Source organism: Rattus norvegicus, chromosome 13 (genome assembly GCF_036323735.1).
Source record: "Rattus norvegicus strain BN/NHsdMcwi chromosome 13, GRCr8, whole genome shotgun sequence".
Taxonomy (NCBI): Eukaryota; Metazoa; Chordata; class Mammalia; order Rodentia; family Muridae; genus Rattus; species Rattus norvegicus.
Window position 1 is genome coordinate 76,680,114 of NC_086031.1, and position 26,171 is coordinate 76,706,284.

General features: G+C 42.9%; 1 protein-coding gene across 2 annotated transcripts; it reads right to left on the reverse strand.

The window, feature by feature from the left end:
• Nucleotides 1-771: 771 nt before the first annotated feature.
• On the reverse strand, nt 772-25,929 carry Faslg (Fas ligand). Of its 2 annotated transcripts, XM_017598675.3 has the most exons (6): nt 21,508-25,929; nt 19,539-19,610; nt 14,979-15,524; nt 14,247-14,292; nt 10,244-10,300; nt 772-9,237 (listed from the first exon to the last, which is right to left on the reverse strand). In XM_017598675.3, exons 3-6 carry the CDS (start codon nt 15,315-15,317, stop codon nt 8,843-8,845), a joined length of 837 nt encoding a protein of 278 aa, XP_017454164.1. In that variant the 5' UTR covers nt 15,318-15,524; nt 19,539-19,610; nt 21,508-25,929; the 3' UTR covers nt 772-8,842.
• Nucleotides 25,930-26,171: the final 242 nt, after the last annotated feature.

Here is a 26,171-nt window from a genome sequence, read left to right on the forward strand (position 1 = left end):
CACTTCCAGAGCCCTGTCCAACTGTATCCCTGCTTACTTCTCCAGCATCCACCTCTTGTCATCCCCAGGAATCCAGCAACATCATTCTTTACTCTAGTCACCTTACGCACAGAGCACACTCCTGTTTTAGATCCATCATCTAGTGATTTTCAGTTAGAAGAAAGGAGAAAGACATCTCCAGTGGGGAGTCTGGAAATTGGGACAGATGTTTGATGTCCCAATGACAAGACAGAATTACTGCTACTTAAACCTTAGGGATGCTCCCCAAGGCATTTTGCCATGTGCTGCACAGTGCCCCCACCATAATGCATTGTTTGATTCAAAATGCCAAAAACAGATCCAAAACAGCCTGTTTCTGCTCTCTAGGATGATCACTACCTAGTGATTGGATTGCTATTTTTTTTTTCGGAGCTGGGGACCGAACCCAGGGCCTTGCGCTTCCTAGGCAAGCGCTCTACCACTGAGCTAAATCCTCAACCCCCTGCTATTTTATTTTTTTATATCATAATTTTGTTACTGTGATAGTGCTGGGGAGGGAACTCAGCAACTTCTGCAAGTTTTCTCCCCCTCAGCTACATCTTCATCCCCGAATTGTTCTTTTAAATGATTCTCTCTTTATCCTAACCACTAGCATATACTGACTGTATAAAAGGCTTTCGTGAAGGCATTTCAATGCATCCATGTAATAATTCATTTTGACTGTGCTCACACACAGGCTTATCACTCTTTCTTCCTCAGAGAGTCTTTTCTCTAATGTCATTATCTAGTCTCTTTTTAGCTTATTTTCTATTTTAATTCTCAAAATAGAATCTATCAATAACAATTTCTGAGATTATGGGCTTATTTTCTTGTTTAGTCTTCTTTACTCATTTTTGGAACCCCACTTAAGGACAAGTTCCATAAGAATGAACGAGAATTTGTGGGTGTACTTAGTGATAAGAATGCTTGCCTAGCAAGTGCACAGGGCTGGGTTTGCTCCCCAGGATCCAAGATACAAATTAACAAAAGAATAATCAACAGTATGTTTGCCATCCCAAACTCCAAGCAATGCTTGACTCTTAGCATGTACTTAACCCATGGTTGTCAAATAACTGGATACTGGCCACAAGGCAAACTGATATGTGGCTAACAGTCTTCAGATCTGACAAGCCTCATCTTGAGTTCTTACTGATACACCATGGTCACTGAGAAGTTGCCACTTCTCAGCTTTCTCACAAGCTGGAGTCAATAATGTTTGGCTAAGGGGGTTGTTATGGGTATGACCTGACCTAAATATAGGCACTTTCTGTAACCCTTACTTGAAGGGAAACAATGTAATCTTACTATGTCCATACATCATGATCTGAGGGTAATTATAAGTCTGGTGGTAAATGTTATACCACGTTTAAATTAAAAGTTGGTATATTTAACCATTCAGTGAACCATAAACAAACTTGGCCGTAAGGCAGAAATGGCATCCCTAGTGAAATGTGGAGCGATCATGGGCTCACCTTGACTCCTGGATACATTCTCTGCTAGAAACAGAAGCAATCTTCATGTCATTGGACAGGTTGGAAAAGCTGGCTGGCCACCGTAGTCAGCAACAACAGGGCCCAAGAGCACAACTCTCAAGGAAGCTTTAGCAGAATCAACCCTTGCTGGTTTCTTCTTTTCATCACTCTGTCCAGACCTCAGCAGAAGTCTTCTGAATTTCTTAGAAACCAGAATACAGCCACCTAAATGATGCAAAGAGGATGCTGAGGTTAAGATCATCCTTCCATTCGACCTCACACATTAGAGTTCTGTTTAACACCTGTGTCTCTTTCTCACCATCTAAAGGACGTTGTCTCTTCTCAGTGATTTTAAGGTCACTTCAGTCTAGACTTTAATCACTTGGGTGAAGATCTAGCATCCTATTCATTTACTTGAGGACAGAGATAGTCTCTTTATAGCTCCATGAACCTCCTTCCATGGACCTCCTCTTTCAATGATAGGCAACATTTAGAAGATTCCCTTCCCAAAAATGTGTACACATTTTCTTCTACAGATTGGAAGTGGAGCAAGAAGACAGTTGGGTTGAAGCAGAATGGCGTATAAGCTCTAGAACAAATGAACCCCAAAGATCTATCCATGCCCATAGAAGCCTTGGAAACCCCCACAAGTGGCTGTTGTCTCATTGGCGATGTTTCTTGCCTTGCATGCCTTACATACTTGAACACTTTAAAAGTTGATAGCATCGAGGGTGTCTCTTACCAAAACTTCACATAGTCTTTGAAGTGGTTCACCCACAGAAAGTGGGGCTGCATCATGAGAATGAAGAAGTTCTAGTCCCTCTATGACAGACTGTACTGGAAACAGGGGGATCCCCTATGCAGTTCTCATCTCCTAAAGTGATCCCAGGTTTAATGAAGAGGGCAGCTACCATCAAGGATAGCACTAAGCATAAATGTCCTGTTACAGAAATTAAATATTTAAATGTCATCTCTTAAAATTGTATTTCAGGATGACAAGACCCAGTCATCAGGATAGCTAATCATATCTGTAGGAAGAGGAATACAACTGTAGGCTATTATGTTAAGCAAAATAAACCAGACTCAGAAAGTCAAATAGACAACTATAATGTTTTATTTCAGGTTGAGAACATAGACTTAAATATATGTACATACTTATGAACAGAAAACAGAAGGAGATGAGGAAATCAGCAGGAAAGGAGAGAGAGAAACATGAGGTAGTAACTGGAAATTAATATAAGCAAGTACATGATATTAATTACAAATATGTTATGAGTCCCATTATTTGTGTGCTAATTAAAATATGGCTAATCATAGTAGACTTTGTATATAGTGAACACATCTGACACAAGCCAGTTGCTCGTATATGTATAATGACATACTTAAAAATAAAAACAAGTTATAAAATGATTTTAAAAACTATGGTTAATATAAAATAGTATTCTTTTACTTTTGCACCTCAGAAGATTATTTTTTCCATTTCTTTTTTTTTTCTTTTATTGAATAGTTTTTTATTTACATTTCAAATTATAGCAGGTAGTTTTTACAGTTGATGAGGTTTTTCTATATGGGTCTACTGAAAATATTAAAAAGCAAGAAATCTTAATTTTCTCTGTGCATGTGTATATAAATGCATGATGCATGTGTGTGTGCATGTGCATGCGTATAGGTGATATGTATATAAGCATATTTGTCACAGCACAGGTATAGAGGTCAGAAGACAACTTTGTGGAGTCAGTTTTCTCTTCCCACCTTTACACACTCTCTGGGGAATTGGCCTCAGGTCACTAGATTTGCAAGTGCCTTTGCCTGTCAAACCATCTCACCTGACCAGGAATTTATCTAGCCATGATGATCAGGAAACTTATTGAGAAATACACCAGCTCCCCTGTTCTTCCTCCAGCAGTCTGTCTAAGTCATGAAGTATTTCTTTTCATGGCATCAACAGCATTTCTATAGAGGACTAAGAAAAGGAATTTCACAATGTTCATGGGACTTACTTAAAGTCACACACACAGTTAAGCAAGTAGCAGTGGCTGAACTCACCCAGGCCTTCTCACCCTGACTTCAATCTCTTTCTTACCTCAAGTCAACTGAGTCACCAGAGACAGCAGAGTGGTGGCTCTGGGAGTTCAGATGGTTGCAGAGGTTACATAGCTCTCAGGAAGAAGCTAGAGAAAATCTATGGACACCCCTGGGACCCTGTCATCTCTAGGTACAGGGTGACTCTAACTTGGGACCCTGTCATCTCTATGTACAGGGTGACTCTAACTCTGTTCTCTATTGCTAATGAAGGGCTTGTGAGGGCTGGGAAGTCCGTGGGCATAACCTGGGTGTAGCCGTGGGTAGGACAGAGTGATGGCATTTGATAATTGTCTTTGAACTGTTCCATAACTTGGCAGGAAGTGAAAGGACAAGAACACGTGTTTTAAAAAAGCAAAACCAAAAAAACATAGTGAGCAGATTATTAGCCTAGTCCTTAATAAAATAAAATCAATCCACTCATGAGGGCTCAGTTTCATGACCTAGTCACCTCTTAATAAGCCCCGCATCCCCAAACTATCACTTCAAGGATTAAGTTTACAACACATGGATCTTTATTACACTAGAATAAAACCTAACAACTTCCCATCTGAAGGCTGTGAACTTGCAGCTTCTCTGCTCGAGGTGCTCTGCCCTAGATATCTGCATGCCTTGCTTTTCATCCTTTCAATATCCATTTTCCCATCACTCCCTGCCACCTTACCTAGCTTTTTTCATGGCGCTTATTACCACATGACATTACATATGTGTTTGCTTTCTTCTGGAGAAGAGAAACTTATGTAGCCTAGACTGACCTCAAACCTGCAATCTACCTTAGTCTGGTAAGTGTAGGAACAACAGGGGTGTACCTATATGCTTTTTATTATTTTTTTTATTGCCTGTTTTCCACTTTGCCAGTGAAATGAACTCCATCAAGGACTCTATTATTGGGCTGACAAGATGGCTCAGTGGTTAAGAGCACTGACTGCTCTTCCAGAGGTCCTGAGTTCAAATCCCAGCAACCACATGGTGGTTCACAACCATCTGTAATGAGATCTGATGCCCTCTTCTGGTGTGTCCGAACAGCTACAGTGTACTTATATAAAATAAATGAATACATCTTTAAAAAAAAAAAGGACTCTTATTTTATCCTCTAGGAAAATTTCTTTTATATGGTAGATATTTTTTTTTAAAACAAATGACACTTGCTAACTCCCAGGCAAAATGTTCCCAGTAGTGTTGCAGGGGCACTTTTGTTACAGGTGTGATGAACACCTTATCAATTGAATTTGAGACTTGCTCCCATGGAGGAAAGCCATGTTTGGTAATCTGGACAAAAATTCCCTACTAGTGGGAAATTACAGACGCTAGTAGGGGAACTCGGATATTAGGGTCTAGCTAAATGTCCGTAGCAGCAACTGTCTTGTAACTATTTATATCACAGACAAATGTTGCTCTCATCCTTAATCAGAGAGCCGTCTTTTCTTGAGTGGTATTTAATGCACAGACTCATATGTACAAAGTGCGGAGAACTTGGGATGGATGGGGGCTTGTCCCTAAACAAGACATTGATGCCGTACCCATAAGGCTCAGAGAATGTTATGAGAGAGAAACTAGAAAGAGTGTAAGGGCCAGCAGTTTGGGAGAAGGGCTCCGAAATGCTATCATCTGGTAAGACATAGTCACTTGCAATCACAGCCTCACAGCTGCACTGGGGCTGCACAGACCAGGCCTGTCAATTAAAGCCAAACACAGATAGAGGGGGCCTCATAGGGTCCTGCCCTTCACTGATGAACTATTTGCTACTGACAGACTCATGGAGAGAGGTGGTAATTGCCTTCAGTTGTGTACATACTGTTGATCCCACCATGCTCAAATAGATCAAATCTAATTGTTCACATAGATGGTCTGAGTTAAACGAAATAAGTCACAAAACCAACCCTAAAGCCCCATATCTTAGAAAGGGACTGGTGGGGGGTAAGGGAGATTAGAAAGAAATAAGAACAAGTGTAGGGCAGAAAATAATCAGCATACCTATTTTATATGCATGAAGTTATCTAAATGATTCTCAGCCAAGACATTTTTTTAAAGCCACTTGGAGAACAAATAAATGTCTTATGTTTAAATATCAGAATTTTGAGTGTCTACTCAAGGAGATATATGTGAATTTTGGAAATGGTGGGGTTTACTATACAATTTCACATGTAGCTTATACTGTGTGTATCATAAACACACACACACACACACACAAAACATTATTCTAAAACTTCAGTAAATGTTTATACACATTGTTTTAGGGATGCCTTGAAGGCAATAAATTACTATGGGAATGGAAAGTGCTCTGGGAGAGGATTCACAGCTCAAATTCTAATGACAGCCAGGAAACCCGCTACAATTGGCACTGTCCATTTATAGAGAAAGAGGGTCTCATTGACAATCTTAGAAAACATGAAGACTGGAGCTCCTACAGAATGAGAGCATGAGTTTCACATCCTTCTATGGAATTAGAAGAAAGGATGACCCCACAGCTCCAAAGAAACCTCTGACTGGGATAGGATGAGAGTTCATTGCCTTATTCTGAAGAAGCATTTTCAGAAGTGTGTAGACTGTCACAGTTCAACAGACCTGGGTGCAAAAGGGAGCATGTCAGCATTGAGATGACACTCTGCTGCTTTCTAAATGAACTTTAAGAAACAAGATGCCTGCTTAGCCACTTACATGGCTAAGTCTAACAGGTCTCCAGGTGAATTCTAAAGGCCCTTGGCACTCTCAAAGGCTGCATCACTACTAAGCTGGCCTCACTGCTGAGCCCATAAACAACGATGTGTTCTGCCTCTTATTTTCTTTCTAAATCACTCATGACCTGTGACATTGGGGAAGAAAAGGAAGAAATGTAGAAATTCTACCCAAGTAGAAACACACACGCGCGCGCGTGCACGCGCGCGCACACACACACACACACACACACACACACACACACACACACACACACACACACACATACACAGCCTCTGCACTTCTTTTGATAAAGACCACGGGATGTCTAAGCCTTAGCGCATAAAGGCAACCATCTACTTTGGTTTTAAGGGCCAGGTTTCCCCCTCTATTTCCCTCTTCTGAAGCGGCTCTGATGATGGCCACAGGAGAGCTCTTTCCTGTTAAGCTGTGGTAACTCAAAACCTACTTCAGAGAACACAAAGCCACCACTCTGAGGGGCTAAGATAAGAATGGGTGTTGTGTGCTGTTAGATGTTAGAAAACAAAACCTCAAACTGCTGAACAAGAAGTGACTTCTGTGTAGGTCTGTGTTCAAATTTGTATTTTATCATCTTTCCCTAAGAAACAATGAATGATCCCATTTTCAATGAATACAGTCAAAGGTATTTTGGTTGCAACATTATTGATGTCTTAAATTAAAGAAAAACAGCTCAAGATTTCTAAAGGTATTGTTAGTATCTCTTCACTAGAATCAATACTATATTTGATCTTCACTGAAAGGCCAAGAATCAGAATACTTCAAGTGTAGTGAGTTATTTATATAACCCCAGAGTCACCTTAGAGAGATGGATATGAGAGTAGTTTGACTGCTAGGCCAAACACACACTGTTAGGGATAACACACACCAATCCCAATGGTGTTTGATGTTGAGGTCAATATATGAGGAAAAAAAGACAAGGAGGGTTTCATCACAGTGGCTTGAAAGACAGACCTATAACCAAAGGACCAAATTCTCTCAGACATTCTCCATGAAGGAACAGCCAGAGCAGATGACAACAGGATCTGAGGAAGACCAGTAGAGGCTTTCCAACCTGAGCCTTTGGTTTGGCCTTCGGTTCATTCAGGAAACATTTACTGTCTTTTGGAGGAGACCTTGGGCTCTGTTGTCTTGGTACTGCCCCCTCTTCTTCTCCTATTCAATTCCCGGACAAATCAGATACCTGATCATATCTAGTGTTATTGATCGATCGATGTACGCTTTTTCTGTCTGTTTCCTTTTTAAACTTTTCCTCCCATTTGTTGCTTCAAACTCTCTGTAATCTATACAGAGTTCTATTAAACACGCATATTAAAGAGGCTATACTAGTATTACACACATATCAACTCTTTTCTGTACATCAGAGGTCAACCAAAGACTGCAAAGTAAGCTAAGAAAAAGGACAAAGACTCAACTTCAGCCGTTTAACTATGAAGCCCATGTCCTTTCTACTTTGTCATAGTTCTGCCCCAGGAAAATATGAGCTGCCATCAAATATACAAAGAGTTGGGTCCACTTACCATTAGTCATGATGCTGATAAACAAAACTCAGGGTAATGTGAGGTCCAGAGAAGAGATACCAACGAAGATGGGGGAATTTGTCACACGGCTCTACTCACCTGTGCAAATTCTTCTCAGAGTTCTCCAAAGCCATTATGGATGAAGAAACCACGCAGGAAAGAAACAATAAGCACATCTCACCGATTTCCAAAGCCTGTGTCCTTAATGCATCTCTATATTCTATAACATAATTTTATTTGTCTTTTCTTCATTAAGATACACAGAACATAAATACTAGTGTATTAAAGGAAAACAGCATCAGTAGCTGATAATAAAAGGGTTTTGAAGACTATTAGAGTTTATTAGCAAGAAACATTCAGATATTCTAGCATCAAATGTAACACATACGTTTCTAATATGTACTCCGTAATGTACGCGTTGTACTCATGTGACTCTTTAGAATCGCTCTACTCTCATACATAAAAACACACACAGACATCATTGCACTGGAGGTACACATGCTATGTAGAGAATGACTTGTGCCTCAAACACCCCTCTTATTTCTCTGTTAGCATCAAAGGTGGGCTCAGAAAACATCAGTTAAAAATAAAGATGATGCCAATGGGACACTGGCTTTTTTCAGTCTCTAGCTTATCCATGAAACCTAGCATCCTTTCTCACCCTTGTATAGTCATACCACAATCATGTGTCTAAAAGACGGCCTCCTGTGAGGTAGCAAGTAGACCCACCCTGGAAGGTGAGTTTAAAGGTTTTTTTTTTCTTCAATGGCTAAAATGCTCTTGGCCATTTAACATCAGACAGTTCCTTCTCTTTGCCTCTGCATTGCCACACAGCAGCCCAAAACTTTATGTTCCTCAGGAACAGTCTTCTTCCCATCTGGCTCATGATGCAGGCATTAAGGACCACTCCATGGACCTCTAGAAAATGAAGGGTAGCTGACCTGTTGGACCTTGTGGTCTTTGTGGCTCAATTGGTCTTAAGAAGACTCTCATTGAAGACAATATTCCTGGCATCCATGATAAAGAATAATAGATCATTCTAAAATGCTTTTTCCTTTAAAGCTTATATAAGCCAAAAAAGGTCTTAGATTCCTCAAAATTGATCAGAGAGAGTTGAGATATGTTGACATATAAATGGTCAGCAACGGTAAGATTAAATACTGCCCCTAGGTAGCTGCTGTGGGCCCATATCTGGCCAGTAGTGCAGTAATTCAACTTCTTCTCCTCCATTAGCACCAGATCCCCAGGATACTTAAAGTTCCTCATATAGACCTTGTGGCTTAGGGGCTGGCTGTTGCAAGACTGACCCCGGAAGTATACTTTGGAATATACGAAGTACAACCCAGCCTCATTGATCACAAGGCCGCCTTTCTTATACTTCACTCCAGAGATCAAAGCAGTTCCATATGTGTCTTCCCATTCCAGAGGGATGGACCTTGAGCGGGGGTTCCCTGTAATAAACCAGAGAGGAGCATTCAGCCAGAAATGTTCACATATCTGACACTCTAAGCTTCCAAGGCAAAACTGTGGGGCCTCCCTTAACAAAAGTTCTAACCAGAATGACAGCTGATGCGAGTGACTTAGGAGTTAAAACATGGTCCACCGCTGAGTTTCTTCAACACATTTGTCAAATTCCCCACCTCATTTTAATCATCCATGTGTTTAGGACAAATTCGGTGTGTGCCTCAAGTGAAACTCGGGGAAGATTATTAGGATAACTTCAGTACTTTGTAATAAACACTTTATGACCTAAACTAGTACCAATACTTCCGGGCTTAGGGACCCCTCCATAAAGAAAGGGATCTCTGGAGCTCTACATCTGGACAAAGTCTCATGATTATGTAGTCCATTCATTTAGTATGGATTCCTTGGCCTCTTCTTTTGGATTAATCCCCTTCCTTTGTATTCATACAGGATTAAATGGACCAACACACAGCAAGTACTCAATAAGTGTTTATAGACCCAGACTTCTCTAAAGTCTCCAAGTGATTACAAGAGCCATGCTAGACCTCTTATTGTGATATTTACCCACATTTTGGATGTTTATTTTCCTAGTGGAGGGGCTCATAGCAATTGTACTAAACCACTTTTTCACTTTATAATCTTAGGCTGAAAGCCCACAAATGCCAAGACTGTCTCCTCTTGCTCGAAATAGATCATCATTTCACCGTCTGCTGCTCCCATTGGATCTACATCACAAGTCCCCCCCCCCCCCGCGGACTTTGAAATGGTTAAAAGGAGTATATGCTTTGCATGGGCAAGATCAAATCATACACAATTCCATAGCAGTGGGTTTTGTCAGATTAGGGTCATGAGATCCAAGAGACAAAAGAACGATCTTGAGTGATAACTACAGTTGTCAGTCATACTTTCCAAGAGCTGCAATGGAAAATGAGCAGTTGGTCCACATTTTTCCAAAGGCTTCCTGTCCCCCACCCACTCCTTCCAGACACAAACCTGTTAAGTGGGCCACACTCCTTGGCTTTTTGGTTTCAGAGGGTGTGCTGGGGTTGGCTGCATAATAGAGAGATAAAAGACATGTGAAAATTATTGTGATAGAGAGACCACCTACTATCTTAATGGGACTACAAATCCCATCATTTAAATATAAGATTTTCAGAGCCTAAGATGAAATATTCTAGTACACACTCACCGAGAAAATCTAAACTGGGAGACTCACAGGAGTCTGTATTTCAAAAACTGTTTAAAAAGACAAGATAGGGGAAAGGCAGATATATGCCTAAATTGCATTGCAATAAAGCAGTGAATACACTTAGGTAGAGCTTAACTGTCACTCCATTTAGAGCTTGCCTTGACCCCTTTAGGTTAAGATTACTGCCCTAATTATGATTGGCAAAAGATCCTAGAAGCTGACTGACTATAATGATGGAGGCAATCAATGTGCACCCAGGCTGTTAATCTGGGGTTCTGTATCCCCTGATTCTGCTGACTGATACGAGTCTAGAAAACACTACTGATTCCCCTCCGGACCATCAGCCTACATCTATCCCCACATGGACTCTATTAAGACCTCCTCACAGATCATGAGGTTGTCCAGGTTGCCTTTGCCTCACTTCCCTTCCGTCATCACACCCAGTGCTTGCCCACAGCAGGAGTCCTGTGACCTGATTATGTCCTTTCTTCCCTGCCCCTGGGCCTTTGCTCATTCTGTCTGCAACACCCTCCAGATGAGATCTCAGGGTTAAATTCCCGTCAATTCTCTAATGACGATCTTCACTGCTCTTTTGTCAACTATGACCGTTCAACCTTCGAAACCAAAAATCCCTCTGTTTTTTCCTTTCTTAATACTTCTGGCTTCTCCTTACTGAGGCAATTATAAAAAACTTGTCTTTCCTTCCTTCTTGTCGAGGAAAACTGCACCTTTCTGCAATAAACACTTTATGACTAAACTAGTACTAACACTGCTAGGCTTTGAGAGCCTGGCCACCAAGTCTTTCCCTACTGGTATTTTACAATATGGTAAAGTCACAAGAGCATTTAGCCTTGTTTAGCATAGCATTAGTAAATTAAATTGATGTAATTAAAATTTATAATATTCTTAAAAATGAACACTATTTCTCTAACTTCAAATACTTCAGCTAAGGTAGAACTCTCGTACTGGGCTTCATGAATTCAGCTAACTGATACATTAAAAAATATTTATAGGAAGGTACTTGTCCACCTCAGGTTTGGAAGTAGACTATGAAACACACACTGAGTGTGAAAATAGCCCGGTCTATTTAGATCATCATAGAAACAACTGTGTCCTCTCTAGCACCTAGAACCAGCCCCCCTTGAAAAAAAGGGAGGAACAGGATAGGCAAGACTAGACCTTTTATACACCACAAACCACCTGAACAGCTAACCTGCCACACACTAACAGGAAATGAAGCTGGGAACCACACGCTGCTTATCTTTAAATTCTTCATACAATCTAGTATAATGTTACTTTCATAAAATATACTCCCATAAATATCTGCCGGAGAGGTTCTAGCAATATCCAGAAATACAAGGAAAGACTTTTCCTGCCTCAGGCTCCTTACATGTGAAATGTGGAATGTCCTCTCTGCTCCCTGACCATGCACACCTCTTCCCTCCAAGAGAAGAGGGGTCTGATTGATCCCTTGTGCATCAGCACAAACCACTCTATAAAGGACTTTCCCAGACCGCTCTACTCTGCATCCTTCTTAGTACGGATTGGAATTGTATTGTTGGTTCGTGTTTGTTCCTCTTCTCTACTGTGCTTGCTGAGAAAAGGCATCCGTCTTTCTCTCTCATCCTCAATCACCAAGACTCAGCCTCTGTCATAGGAGGCTCTCTAAAAACCTTGTAGATACATAAGATGTCCAGTTAGCTAACCACGGGGAAGGTAACAGTATAAAAAGATGGCTGCTGCGTGAGAAAAGGCACTTGCTGCCGAGTCGGAGCTCCTGAGTGTGATCCCTGGAACCCACAGGGAGAAGGAGAGAACTTATTCCCACAAGTTATACATGTGTGCTTGTGTATGTAAACACACAAGAAAAAAAATGTTTAGAAAAAGTATTTTCTTAGAAGTTTAAAAACATGCATGCATACTTTCATAATGAGTATTAAACTGAAAATGGCCTTTGATAACTTGTCTGTTTACCTAACAGTATGAAGAATATGCTATTCATGGCATTAAAAGTCTCACAAGGTGGTTTGGGTTGCTGTTCGTGATGTTCCCCTATTGATGTGCCGAAGTGTATTCAACTCATCTTCTACTCTGAGAGTTCGGTTTCTTCCAAACGGTTGTCGTTTTATCAGAAAGCGATGAACACTCCCAGCCAAAAGAACCCTTCGGTGATGCGATGACAAGGTAGACTGACAGTTCAAGACCTCGGTATGAACTTTCTTAGTGTTCTTCAGAATTCTTACAGCAATCTCCATGCATGCTGGATGAAACTTGTGCCAAACGTGGCTTTTCCTCTCTCTCTCTCTCTCTCTCTCTCTCTCTCTCTCTCTCTCTCTCATTTGATAATCTTTGGGGTTTTTTTCTTTTTATGAATTTGATTGAAGAAATAAATACTCCTTTTTTTAAATAAGCTCCTCTTAATAGTAAAGTTTCAATTTTTGACGTTCTTGTGATGGTTTATCAATTTCTGAAGATAACCACTGGGTAGGCGACCTGACTCATCTGTTCATTTGACTTCTCTTCACTAAAATGATTCCATCGAGTGGGTGAAAATGAGTGAGTGCCATCTGTTTCATAAGCCACGCTCCACTGATTTTCAAAATGATTTCATTTCAGAAATCCTGAGAAGTTTCATTTTTCTAACAAGTCATTTTCCACTGTGCCTGTGTAAACTGGGCTCTGGTCCTTAGAGACTTGAATGCAGAGCTGAAAACCAGAGCACACCATAGTGACCCCTGAAAGAGCTTATATCCCCTTCCTTCCTTCCTTCCTTCCTTCCTTCCTTCCTTCCTTCCTTCCTGTCTCTCTCTGTCTGTCTCTCTCTCTCCCTCTCTCTCTCCCTCTCCGTCTCCCTCTCCCTTCCTCCCTTTCTTTCTTCCTTCTTTCTTTCCTTCCTTCCTTTCCATTAATTAATTTATTTATTCACTTTACATCCGGGTTGCAGCCACTCCCCCATCCTCCCTCACACAGTCCCTCCTCCTACCCCTCCTCTTCTCCTTTGAGAAGCGGGAGCGACCCCCACCCCCATCCCCCCCCCCCCGATATCAATCCACTCTGGCACATCAAGTCACTCAGGATTAGGCACATCCTCTCCCACTGAGGCCAGACATGGCAGCCCAGTTAGGGGAGTGGGATCCACAGGAAGGCAACAGATTCAGGGACAGCCCCCACTCCAGTTGTTGAGGGACCCACATGAAGACCAAGCCGCACTGAGTGTGGAGCCAGCACTCCTTTTGATGGAAGGTTCGGTTTTCTTCAGTTATTAGGATAAAACTGTTGTGTTGCCCTTGCAAGAGACACCAGCTTTGCATTTGCTTCTCATTTCTCAGCCGTTATTGAAAGGTGGGAGTTTCTCTGTGCGTTGTAAAGTCTTAATAGATAGCAAGGCGTCAGGGGACTGTTCTCTTAGCCCCAGTTTCATACCAGGGAAGCTGGGCATTGAACCTAATTGGTCTAATATTGTGCATCTAGTATTTTTGCCTCTGTCCTTAGGAGTCACAGTCACCACAATGTAAGATGGGACCAAGATATCCATGGAAGGAGCCAAGGGAAAAGATCCAGGGCTGTATGTGTGCTCCTTTCCAGTCAAGTCCAAATTCTATTGAGTTACGTTCGATATTCATTCAGATACACTGATATTGAGCAGTAAACTACCTTTTCACACTGAACAAAGAGTTAAAAGTTCCTCAGGATTTTGTGCCTAGGAATCATGAGCCCAAGAATGGGACGGAATCTCAAGCATCCTCACAACTTTGTTGAGTGTTGAGTTCCTCCGGGAACTCAAAAGACAGACATAAAAGTACTTACCTATTTGCTTTTCAAAAGATGATACTCTAAGGCTGTGGTTGGTGAACTAGTGGGGGGGAAAAAAGAGTCATAGAATAAATGTGGAGTTATTTAAGCCAAGGAGGCAGAAGTCACAGCAGTCCATAGAAAGAGGACTCAAATATGTCAGACCCTGACTGAGTTAGAGTTTGGCCATGCAATTGTATCTAGAGTTATAGTAAGGCTTCTAAGTCTTTTCAAAGAGATTTATTTACACTTCTGAACAAGATTTAAAGTTTATCTTCTTCCTTGAATCACTAAATATGAAGCAATAAAAAGTTCATCAAACACCATTGACAAGTGAGAGAAGAATAATTATTTGCTTCGAATTGTCTAGAAGGTGGAAAATAACTTCCTTTGAGCAGTGGTTCTCAAGGGAACACCGCAGCTCTTTAATACAGTTCCTCATGTTGTGGTGACCCCCAGCCATAAAATGGCTCCCCCACTAAGGGGTCATGACCCACAGGTTGAGTGAGGATCACTCTCTTTGAGGGAGTGAACGCCTGCTTCTCCAACTAGAAAGAAGAGACTATAACAACTCTTTTCTAAAAGCGAGGGGATCAATAAGATCTTTGCCATTCAAAACAAAACAACAGCAAAAACCTCAAATCATTGCAAACAACACAGTGGCCCACATGGGCCATAGCAAGTCCCTACTCCCACACAGCAGAGTCCAGGAACTCAAGGGCCTATTAACCCATGTGCTAGACTTACCTCACGGAGTTCTGCCAGTTCCTTCTGTAGATGAAAGAGTTGATACATTCCTAACCCCATTCCAACCAGAGCCACCAGCACCATGAAAAATATCACCGGTAGCCACAGCTCTATGTTGTCCTTCTTCTTTAGAGGGCTTAGTGGAGGCAGCGGGGGTGGTTGGGAAGGCGGTGGTAGTGGTGATGGAGGTGGTGGTGGAGGCGGTGGTCTCCTTTGTCCTGGCCCTCTAGGCCCAGAGGATGGACAAGAAAAAACTGACCCTGGAGGAGCCCAAGGAGAAGTGGCACTGCTGTCTACCCAGTAGATCTGGGGACATGGGTAATTCACGGGCTGCTGCATGGCACCCAGCCCCAGGAAAGGGTTTCCTCCTCTCAGTCTTGTGGAGACTGAAGTGTCAAGGACAGGACTCTGATGCTGACTGCTCCAGAGAAGGTAAGTGAGTTTTCTTTATAAAGTTTCCACAGTCAAGGGAAACACCTCTCTCCAGTTCTCTTCTCTTTGCTTCTCCGTGAGACACCCACTCATTTGCATCTGAAGCTGAGAAGCCTTAAAAGAAAAAAAAAAGCTCACAGCAACCCCAGGAAGTTTCCGCCCACAAATTTCTGACGAAAACTCTTCGAAGTTCCAATTGGCATCTCTGTGCTCACTGGTAAACCAGGCTTACCTGCCTGAGGTCCCACTCAGCAAATCAGCGCTGGATACCCCTAGAGGACATTAGCTATTCCACAGCTGCAAGACCTGTGCTATGGGGTGTGTCCTGTGAGGGCTGTTGGTGCTAAGGCACTGGGAAAAGACCAAGGCGTTTGGCTAGGGAAGCGATCTCTACAATCCGAGCACAGGGAATTTAATCCTCAATTGCTGTCCTTCCCTCTACCGAGCCCCCATTTCATAGTTGAGAGGGTAAAAGTCGCCCCACCCATTCCACAGATTGGATCAGAGGTTACAAACCACCACCAGGCCCATATATCCTTGGTACCACAGGATTGCTTTCCTATCACCAATGTTTTTGGTTCCCTTAGTTGCCCTCTTTCAAAATTGAGATCGCACGCAATAAAAATGCGTACTTCTATTCTCTTTGGAAACAGAAGAGTAGGACACATCCCCTGGCCATCTCTGAACACCAGGCAGCCCTGCCCCCACTGCGCCTGCCTCCTATCCCACTTCCCCTTCCTACTCTGTAATCATTTAACTTCACAATCCCTATTCTGGTTACCAAATGAAACTTGAAGTGCCTAATTCAGAAGAGTTTGGGTAAGCGGTAAATAATTCTTTTCTATAGCAAGTGTACCTTAAGCATCGCACAGGACAGACTGAGCATTACTCAACATTTACAGCAAATTTATGCCTTTCTAAAAACTGACCACTCCCTAGGTTTGATTTCAGTCTTCTGGCCCCACATACACAGCATTTATGTATGCCTAACAACCTCTAAGAACTCAGCCTTGGTTCCCATCACTTCCCCATATAAACCATACAAATCCCAGTAAGTTCCTATACTCCACCTTTTTTTTGGGGGGGGGGCAACTCTACTCTTTAAGAGGTTTTAGTTTTTATCTTCTGCGTTGGGATGTCTGGGATGAGCACCTTACCTCTCTCGCCTATGCTGAAAAACTCCCAAAGTGTTATATCTCTGCTACCTTCATCCTGATCCGCCCCAGCTGCTAATTCTCCTGAGTCACTCTGCTGCTGGCAAGCTCAGGCTGCTCTTTCCTTTTGCCCCCGGCCAGCCAGACCTGCTTTTTCTCACCTGCGACACATTTCTCATCTTCCCCTCCTTCATTATTCCCACAGCTGCTCTCCTGGTATCAGATTAGTCTCTCCTGGCTTTTCTACCTCAGCTCCCAGCCTTATTCAGTTATCGCATCTTCAGTTATTGTCTTTCCACATCTCTTTGTCCCTCTTTTGAATCATTTTTTTTCCATAGAGGATTCGAAATATCCAACCCCTACTAGAGTCCACCAATCCCAGGGAGAGAGTCCTAGCTGAAAGAGACAAGAGAGAAACTTGTGGAAACTCGGTTGGCGTTTGGTAGTGCCGTTCTGTAAGTGGCAAGACTGAGAAAGAATAAACACCCCTGTGAACAGACTCGGGGAGCCATTGCATTGGTACTGAGACCTTGTTAATGAAAAGAAATCGCCATTCTAAGTAGAACGTAGCTCTGTAGCTGCTGAAGGCAAATGGAGTGCAAGAGCCAACAGGCTGGTGGCCTCTACTTTCTGGAACCTCAAATCGAGTCCTTGCAGCCTCCTACTCCTACGACTCCAGGGAATTAGCCTTAAAGTTGGCTCGATAGACTACAGGCCAGAGCTCCAGGGGTGACTCAGGAGCAGCAGAGGGTGACACAGAGCCAGGAAATCTGCTATTTACCTTAATGAGCCTAGGGAAGCCCTTTGAGGCAATCTGCCAAGCAGACAGACAGCTCAGACAGGAACTTCTCAAACGTGAGCAAAGACCACACAGCACATCCCAAGTTTGGGTTTGTGAATTTATGAACGAGAGCCCACTAGTTCAACTTCTCTGAGTACCTCCAGGGATGCTCAGTTGAGTCCCTTAAAACCTCTAGCAGCTAATGAAGGACCATCCTAGCCTCTGCTTTTATCTCTGCTTTGTAAAATGCTACCCACCTTTCCGATTTCTGCCAGCATTATACCTACAAAGAGAACCTCACTGTCTATGAGCTGCTTTCTCACTTGTTTCTTGTGAGTTTGAATATCAGTCATATATTTCTGGGGCAATCTACTTTCCTGTCGAGTGTATTTTTCTGTTTGCCACTTAAAAGGTGTTTACCTTCTTGTCTTAGTTAGGGTTTCATTGCTGTGAAGAGACACCATGACCAAGGCAACTCTTACTCAGCCACACATTTCACTGGGGCTGGCTTACAGTTTTAAAGGTGCAGCCCATTATCATCATGACAGGAAGCATGGCAGCGTGCAGGCAGACATGGTGCTGGAGGAGCCGAGAGTTCTACATCTTGATCTGAAGGCAGCCAGGAGGAGCATTGGGTAAAGCCTGAACATAGGAGACCTCAAAGCCCAGTAATTCACTTTCACCAACAAGGCCATACCTCCTCTAATAAAGGTCACATCGCCTAATAGTGCCATTCCCTGTGGCCAAGCATTTAAACACATGAATCTACAGGGGCCAAACCTATTCAAACCTCACACCCCCTCCATTCTGATTTTCAGGATCTTCTTATACTACACACACACACACACACACACACACACACACACACACACACACACGGTTGCCTTTAGACATTGCAATGTCTTCTCCCATACCCATACAGACTTCACGTGTGGGTTTTAAAAGATCCCGACCTCACTTTTGCTTATGAGTCTGGAGTCTCTCTTTAGGTTTCCGTTTCTATGTGTATGACAGAAGAACTGAGAGAAACCTGTTTAGAAGACAGAAAGATTGATTTTGCCCATGACATCAGGGGGTTCAGTGCATGGTTGGTGGCATGGGTGAACATCATAGGAGGGGTTTATTGTAGAGCAGAGCTGATCACCTCATGGTAGCTAACCAGCACTGGGCTTGCTTTTATAACAAAGCTCCTCCCCGCAAACCTATTAGGCATATGTAGATTAGTCAGTTCATGAGATCAGAATCTTAAGGATCTAATTACCAGGTTCCTAGAAGCCCTCTTATATTGGAGAGCATGCCTTGGATGCTTGAGCTCTAAGGAGACTTCTACAATTCAAACCAGGAGCCAGAAGGATGGCTCAGCGGTTAAGACCATGTCCTTTTTTTGCAGGGGACCTGACTTCAGTCCCAACTCATCATAGGCAGCTCACAGCTACCTACAGCTCCACAGTGCACAGTGCCCCCTTCTGGCCTCCCAGGCACAGGCAGCTGCATTCACAAGCACATGCCCACACGTAAGACACACATGCACATACATACTTAAAAATAAGAAAGAGAAGTTTCGGAAGTGCACACCTTGTACTATGTATGAACTGATTTCCTCAAGCCCATCCCTCCCTCGTTTCTTCTACTGAACCACTGTGGCATAGTTACCATGGTTCCACTGATGACATCTTATACCTCTCATTTTTGTTTGATCTATCCGTCCATCTTTCCTGGTAAGAAAATTATGCAGCCACACCTTCCTCTCTGTGTCAGGAACCTCAGAGGCAGGAAAATCCCAACTCAGACTCCCCTTAAAAATCAGTCCCAGATCCTGCTAAGACTGAACCCCCAGTGAACTAGACTGTTGAGGGGAGGGCGGCAATGGGGGGAGGGTTGGGAGGGGAACACCCATAAGGAAGGGGAGGGGGGAGGGGAATGTTTGCCCGGAAACCGGGAAAGGAAATAACACTCGAAATGTATATAAGAAATACTCAAGTTAATAAAAAAAATAAAAGTTTAATGACCTAAAAAAAAATTATGCAGCCCTCATCATGGCATTATAGATGTGGATTTCTTTCCCCTTTATAGAGACAGAGTGTCTCTATGTACCCAAGCTGACTCCCAACTCAGTATATACCCAGGCTGGCCTCCTACTTGTAGCAATCCCCCTACCCCCTTTTCTTAAATTCTGGAATAACAGATGCTCACCATCATGTCCAGCAACTTTAGAGATGTCTTGACTGTTTTGACAGTCCGTTAGGCAAAATCTTTCTCTTTGCTCTGAAAAAAAAAAAAAACCCTATTTGCGTATTTTTAATCTCCCACATGTGTTAGCAGAGAAAACACTCATGTTTGAAAAACATCCCACAGACTAGTAACTACAATTGAAACAACCTGAGAGAAGTGCTGGACAAGGAAGTGTATCATTGTCATTGTTAAGAATGACGTATTAACATATTAACATATTCTCTTCATAGGTGAGCCAGGGAAATGAGGGAATCCTGGTGACAGAAACAGGACGCATTCAAGCCAAGGGCATTGTTTCCCAACGACTTGCACTCTTTCTTTCTGTTACTGTTTGCTATCCCTCTTTACTTCCACCGACGTGATCCAATTGGTTCAGGAAAATCTACTAGTCAGAAAACACTGTTTACTGCAACTTAGTAGGTGAATGTCTAGACCTTGCCTTACTTTAAATTGGATAGGTTCACTCCTCAAAAGAAAGAGGGTGTGGTAAGTGTAACGTGTTTCTTATCACACCAGACTGAAGAGGGCTGTGGTCGGGCCGTGATGACAGTAGTGATGGGTAGAAATTATTCTTCAACCCTTGATAACACATGCGACAGTATTGTTGTTTTCTCAGAACTATTTGCTTTCTTCCTTCTGCAGCTCATGGATATCAGTCAGGGCTGGTCGGGGAAATGAAAGTTACTCAAACTATGAGGAGCAATGGAAGACTTAATATAATGAAAGGCTAAGTGTTTTGCTTTGTTTTGTTTTGTTTTTAAGGTTATGAAGGCCAACTTTTAAAACGTTTAAGGGATACAACCAAAACTTCCAGCTCCTAACAGCATTGAGTCTGGTGATGGTTAGGGGGCCCCAAGAATGTAGAAAAACACCCACAGTGGCCTCTGCTATATTTAGCTGTCCTCTAGGAGCTACTGTCAAGGGCAGCAGCTTCTCCTTCCCACCTTCTAACCCTCACTCAGTTGTCACTTCCCAGTGAACTCTACTTAGTATCCTACTTGTAATGGAGAATGGGAATGATGGTTGTCATCTCTGGCCCTACTCTCCTGGAGGCAGGGGTGGGGGTGGGGGGAGTGGAAGGGTGGAGATGCTCCTGAGTATTAACAAATTGTATGTTGTGCTTTGTATCTACTTAATTCGCCATCACTGAATTCATAAGTAGATCCTTGGCTGATTGGTGAAAGCAAGAGAGTCCCAGGTCAGGAACAGGACATCAGCCAGGAATGCTATGTACTCTACGTGCCCAGATGTTAGGAGTTGCTTGGTAGCTCTCCTGTGGAAGCCTGAAGACACTGACTTTTCCTTCCTTTCACTAAGTTGGTTCATATGATTCTATGCTACTTTGTAATTTTAATATCTTTTCGCGGCACCATTTCAATATCAGTGGCTTCTCATTGACCTTAGGGTAAAATATGAACTCTATATTTATTTGAACTTCTTTACTTCCACAGCCCTGAGGTATCTAGGCTTCAGTCACACCATAAGTTCACAGTTGAGCCAAAATGATAGCCCAGAGAGGGCCTAATGTGAGAATGATCATAAGAATATTTAAAACTAGCTCATAAGCAGTGTTTTCAAGTGCCTCTCAAGGGTGAAGGGTCTAGTACCTATAGAGGAAGTGAGGCGGGGTATGAGGCACACCTCATAAGTATCTAGTAAGACTGGAAATATGTGCGTCTCGTGGGCACGTATTTTTGAGACAGTGTGTCATGTACTCCAGACTGGCCTCAAACTCACTGCATATGTAGTCAACAGTAACTCTGAACTCCCAGTTCCTACACATCCACCTCCCAGGTGTTGGGATGGCATACCTGTGCTCTATTACCTATTTTGAGGCACCTTTCTATGGGACTGTTTTTGATGTTTGAACTTCTACATTAGAAAAAAAGAAAAACACATGTCACGATGGGTTTGTGGGAAGTATACTCACCAGAGGCTGACTTAAATGTCAAGGTCGTTGCATCTGGCACCCACTGTTTCCTCTGAGTACTTTGCAGATATTGTGTAGGGCATGCAGCTGGATGCTTCAAGAGCTTCCCAACCTTAAGGTAATCTCATGAGAAATCACTTGTAAGCACGCAATTTTTCTGTCACAGGTTTACTTGCTGTCTGTCACAGACCTTGGAAAAATAGGGAAATTAGAGCCTGCTTTAGTAGTTGGTTATTTTATGAATAAGATCCCTCCCAGGAGCCAAATTTGAAAATTATTGCCACTGCTTCTGTTTTGGATAAAACATAGACTTGGTGACTTAAACAATAGAAACACATTTCCTCCCAGTTTGGTAGACCAGAAGTCCAAAGTCAGAGTACTATAGTAGGTGGGTTCTACCTGCCGAGTTTTCTCTTCTTGCCTTGCCCCTTATTTCACAAAGACAGTCACTGGGCTTCAGAAACATAAGAGGGTTCCCCCAAGATTCCAAGATCCCACAGGCAGAAAGGGAAAAAATCAGCAAGAAAACCTGGCCTGTCTCCTAGTGCTTTTCCACAAAATCAGAAATGTCTGTAAATGAAAACACCCAGCAGCTGGTCTCTGCTCAAGTTCAGCCACGTATGTGTTCAGCATCTAGGATACCTAAGACACCATGAACGCTGCAAGGGCAGGCAGGACAGCCCCGGGGTCTTAAGGAACTGGGAGTGCCTCTAATGTCATCCTCCCTCTCTCTCCACTTCTCCTGACCATTTATGGTTTTCATGAGCAAATATGAATGCAGTGTTCTTTTGGACTAGATTGAGAGGAAAAGTGGAAAGAAAGAGGCATTTATTCAGTGCCTACCACACACCAAGTTTTCTAGGAACAATATCAAGCAACTTTATTTGATTCTCGAAGGGACTTCTCAGGTAAGTATAATGATCCCCACTTGGCAAATGATTCAGGGAAGTTAAAGAACCCATGAGATGGTTGGACTTGAATATGAATTCAGGGCTTTGTAGTAGACCTCATTACACCCATTGACTTCATCTTCTTCTCATGCCTGTCTTCTCGTCCCTGCAGCGTCTCACATCCTCTCAGGGTGCCTTCGAAAGTAAAGCTCCCCAAGTGTTGCTTACTTTTTTTACTGTTAGTAAACACCTGACCAGAAGCAACCTAAGAGAAGGATTTCGGTTTTGTTTGTTTGGGGCTTAAAGTCAGATACAGTCCATCCTGGCAGAGGTGACAGTAGTTGGTCACATTACATTTGTGGTCAGAAAAACACAGAATAGACAAGAAAGTTGAGCAAGGTTATGAAAGCTGTGCCCCACAGTGAACCACCTCCTCCAGTACATTCTACTTCAAAGGCCCCACGGTCTCACACTCCACCCCCCAAGTAACTGGAACTCCCTTCTCCTTTCTAAATTCAAGCATCTTCCTGGGGAATGTTTCAAGGTGTGGGATTTTAGAATCTGTCATCTCTTACAGATGGTTCACAGGAAATCCTCACCAAGGGCTTCCTGAGATCAATTCTTAGCCCTTGGCTGAGGTCAAACAACTTACCACTTACTGTTGGGTTGTGCAAACTCTACGAATAGAGCTATATAACCAGACCGCAAAGGCAGCTCCACTAGACTGAGTTACTTGAGGGCTTGGAGAAATACAGCTTCTGACACTGGGTCTCCACTGTCGTAATCATCAAAGAATGGCACACAGAGAATGAGTTCCTCTGAGTAGTCCCTGTCTCACACATGCCAAGGACCAGAGATGTTGTGGTTCAACAAGGTTCCGGGCACAGAACTGTACAAAAGGTCTCTGAGATTCCTGCTGTCTCCAAAGACTATGGTTCCATGTTGAGGTAGAGGATAAGTAAAGGGTGAGATGATGAAGTGGATGAAAGGAAAAGAGGATCAAGGAGGACAAAAGATGAGGCACTGAAGAAAGAGACATTGATTGTGGAGATTGAAAGGTAACTGAAAAGGAGAAAATGTCAGGTGTGCGACTTAGTTGTGAATGTGGCTGTATGACACCATTTCAACTAGAGGAGCAATGCCAACATGAATAATACATCTCTGGCTTTCTAGGATACAGATGGCCTTGCTCTTTTTGCCTTTTCTTGCCTTTTTCTATACTGTATTTGTTCTCACATATAACTCTGGTAAAAAAAAAAATCTGGGAAAGGGATTGAGAGCATTACTAGAGAAGGAAACTATTCTGATGTCTATTAGGAACAAACTCCTCTGACCCTGGCCATTCAAATTGTCAACCCAAGCATAACAGAACAAGGGGTTCTGGATGTGGAGGCTGAAGGCCTTAATTGTTCTCTGAGAAATTTTAGCCAACTCATGGTGATTAAATTGACCAGGAAATATTTGAAGCAGGAAATGATTTTGAGAAACCTGAAGTTTTTGTAGTTAAGAGAGTTGGAGACACCCCACCCCCGACCCCAAGGAAAAGGAACACTGGTCTTGGGTCACTAAGGATGGAGATAGACAGAAAATACAAGGAACAAGACAGAGGAAGAAATAACTGGATCTACTGGTCAGTGAGCAATGGTGAGAGCCCCACAAGAGGAGATCTCTAAAATAGAAAGTTAGATCCATAACTAACTTTATTATTGGGGGAAACTGGAAGATACTTGTATAATTGAAAATATGGAAGGATGGTTAGAAGAGTTTAGACCCCACGAGGGGGCCGTCAGATTAGTGAACTGACTTTTCTGGAAGGATTGGAATATACTGATCTGACCCCCTGGCATCGCCTGCCTAAAGAAACTAGGGTACAAGTTCTAAGACATAGAATTCAGGGTAGTGAAGGAGTCCTGGGGAAGGTGCAAGAGGAATTAATATTAATATGGAAAAGAGTTTGAAAGGCACTGTAGAAGTAGATATTTGGATGAGCTCAACAAACTAGAGGAAGAGCCTCTACAATTTTAGGCGAGCTGATCTGCTAGCACTGTTTGTTTTCATGCTAATGCTGTAACTGCACGTTTATGACCAGGTGACCTGTGATTTGGAGGTCTTTCCAAGGGTAAAAAGTTAAAATATAACTTGCTTTTTCAGGCACTGAATTGTGACTTTATGTGTGCGCCATGCTTTCTGGTGACATAGTCACATGGGGTTTTCAGGAAAAATAATGGGTTTGAGGAAAATAATGAAAGGGCTTTTGATCATGTATTGTTGTATAACAAGGAAGTGTGTATATGATACAAGACTGAGGTGAACTCAGGAGAGAAAACCTGAAATCCGTCTCTGAGCAAAGCTCAGCACAAGTTGCCCACCAACTTCCACCTACACCCTTGCCAGTGGAGACTCTGATTTTATGCAGGTCTAATCCTCCCATTCTCCAGACCCTCAAAATGACAGGCTGGTCTTCAGCAAGAAAATAGTTGGAGAATGGGCATCCCCATCGCCTTCCCCGAAATAGGTGCTCACGGGGCCTGATCAGATTCCTGGGTCTCTCTAGGCCATGGCATAAAGTCACAGCAGTGAAGTTGGTGTCTATGAGAGGCTGCTACTGCACACCAGTCCTAAAGAGATATAATGCCTTCCCCACCCAAACAGGAGCCAAAGTTCAAGGAAAATAAGCTACACTTGACACAGCCAAGCCCCATAGGAACACCCCAAGATTCCTTCCTAGTCTCTTTCTATGTGTCATACCCTAACCAACCCTAAGTTAGCCATCCAGAAGCACGAGCCCTCAAAAGACAAAACGATGAGATAACATAACTTCCCCCATGGATGCGGTGGAGGCTGGCTTGCTATACTTTATCACTAGCACTGGAAACCCATCTACCTTGTCACTACAAAGGTGAACCTTGCAACTCACCATACACACCAAGTCTATCCTCCCGATTAGAATCCTTTTTAACACACACTGAGCCACCTGAATTGATTCTCAGGACAATTGACAGTTGGGTGATAGGGCAGGACCAGAGTCGCCGGCCATCCCATGCCCCGTCTAATGCCTATTCAGGGAAAGAGGATCCCACAGGACGACTACCTTTGTCATCCATCCTGGTCCGACTTCACACTTGGGTGCTTACCAAGTATCCACTGATGCCTCCAGGCATGGTTACAAGGTTTATTCAAGTGCTAGCTCTTGAGGGCCATCCTTCACATTCGACTCTCATGTTAAATTTTGAGACTAACCCAGTGCGGCACATTCTGCAAATGCCCTGCTCAGCAGGAGAGGGGTGGGTGGCTCCAAAAGGTGCAGTAACTTTTTCAAAGTTATGTAGGCGACTATCTAATGGCAGTGGCTGGACTCAAACCCAGGCTGGTGAGATGGCTAAGTGGTTAGAGGTCCTTGATGCAAAACCCGAGGGTCTCATTTCAATCCCTGGGACCCATATGGCGAAGGCAGAGAACAAACTCCCTCAAGCTGTCCTCTGACCTCCGCATGAACACCATGGCACATGTGCCCCCCCCCAGCCCCTCCCTCCACCCATATACATATAATATACACAAAATAAAATACTTTTTTAAAAAATTATTTAATTCCTGGTGTCTTGGTTTGCTTGCTGTTGCTTCAATAAGCACAATTATCAAAAACAACATTGGAAAGAAAGAACTTAATACATCTTACCAGTTACGAGTCCATTGCAGATTGCCAGGGAAGGAGCGCAGGGCAGGAACTTAGAACTGGGGACTTGAAGTGGAGACCTTGGAGGAGTGCTTCTTACG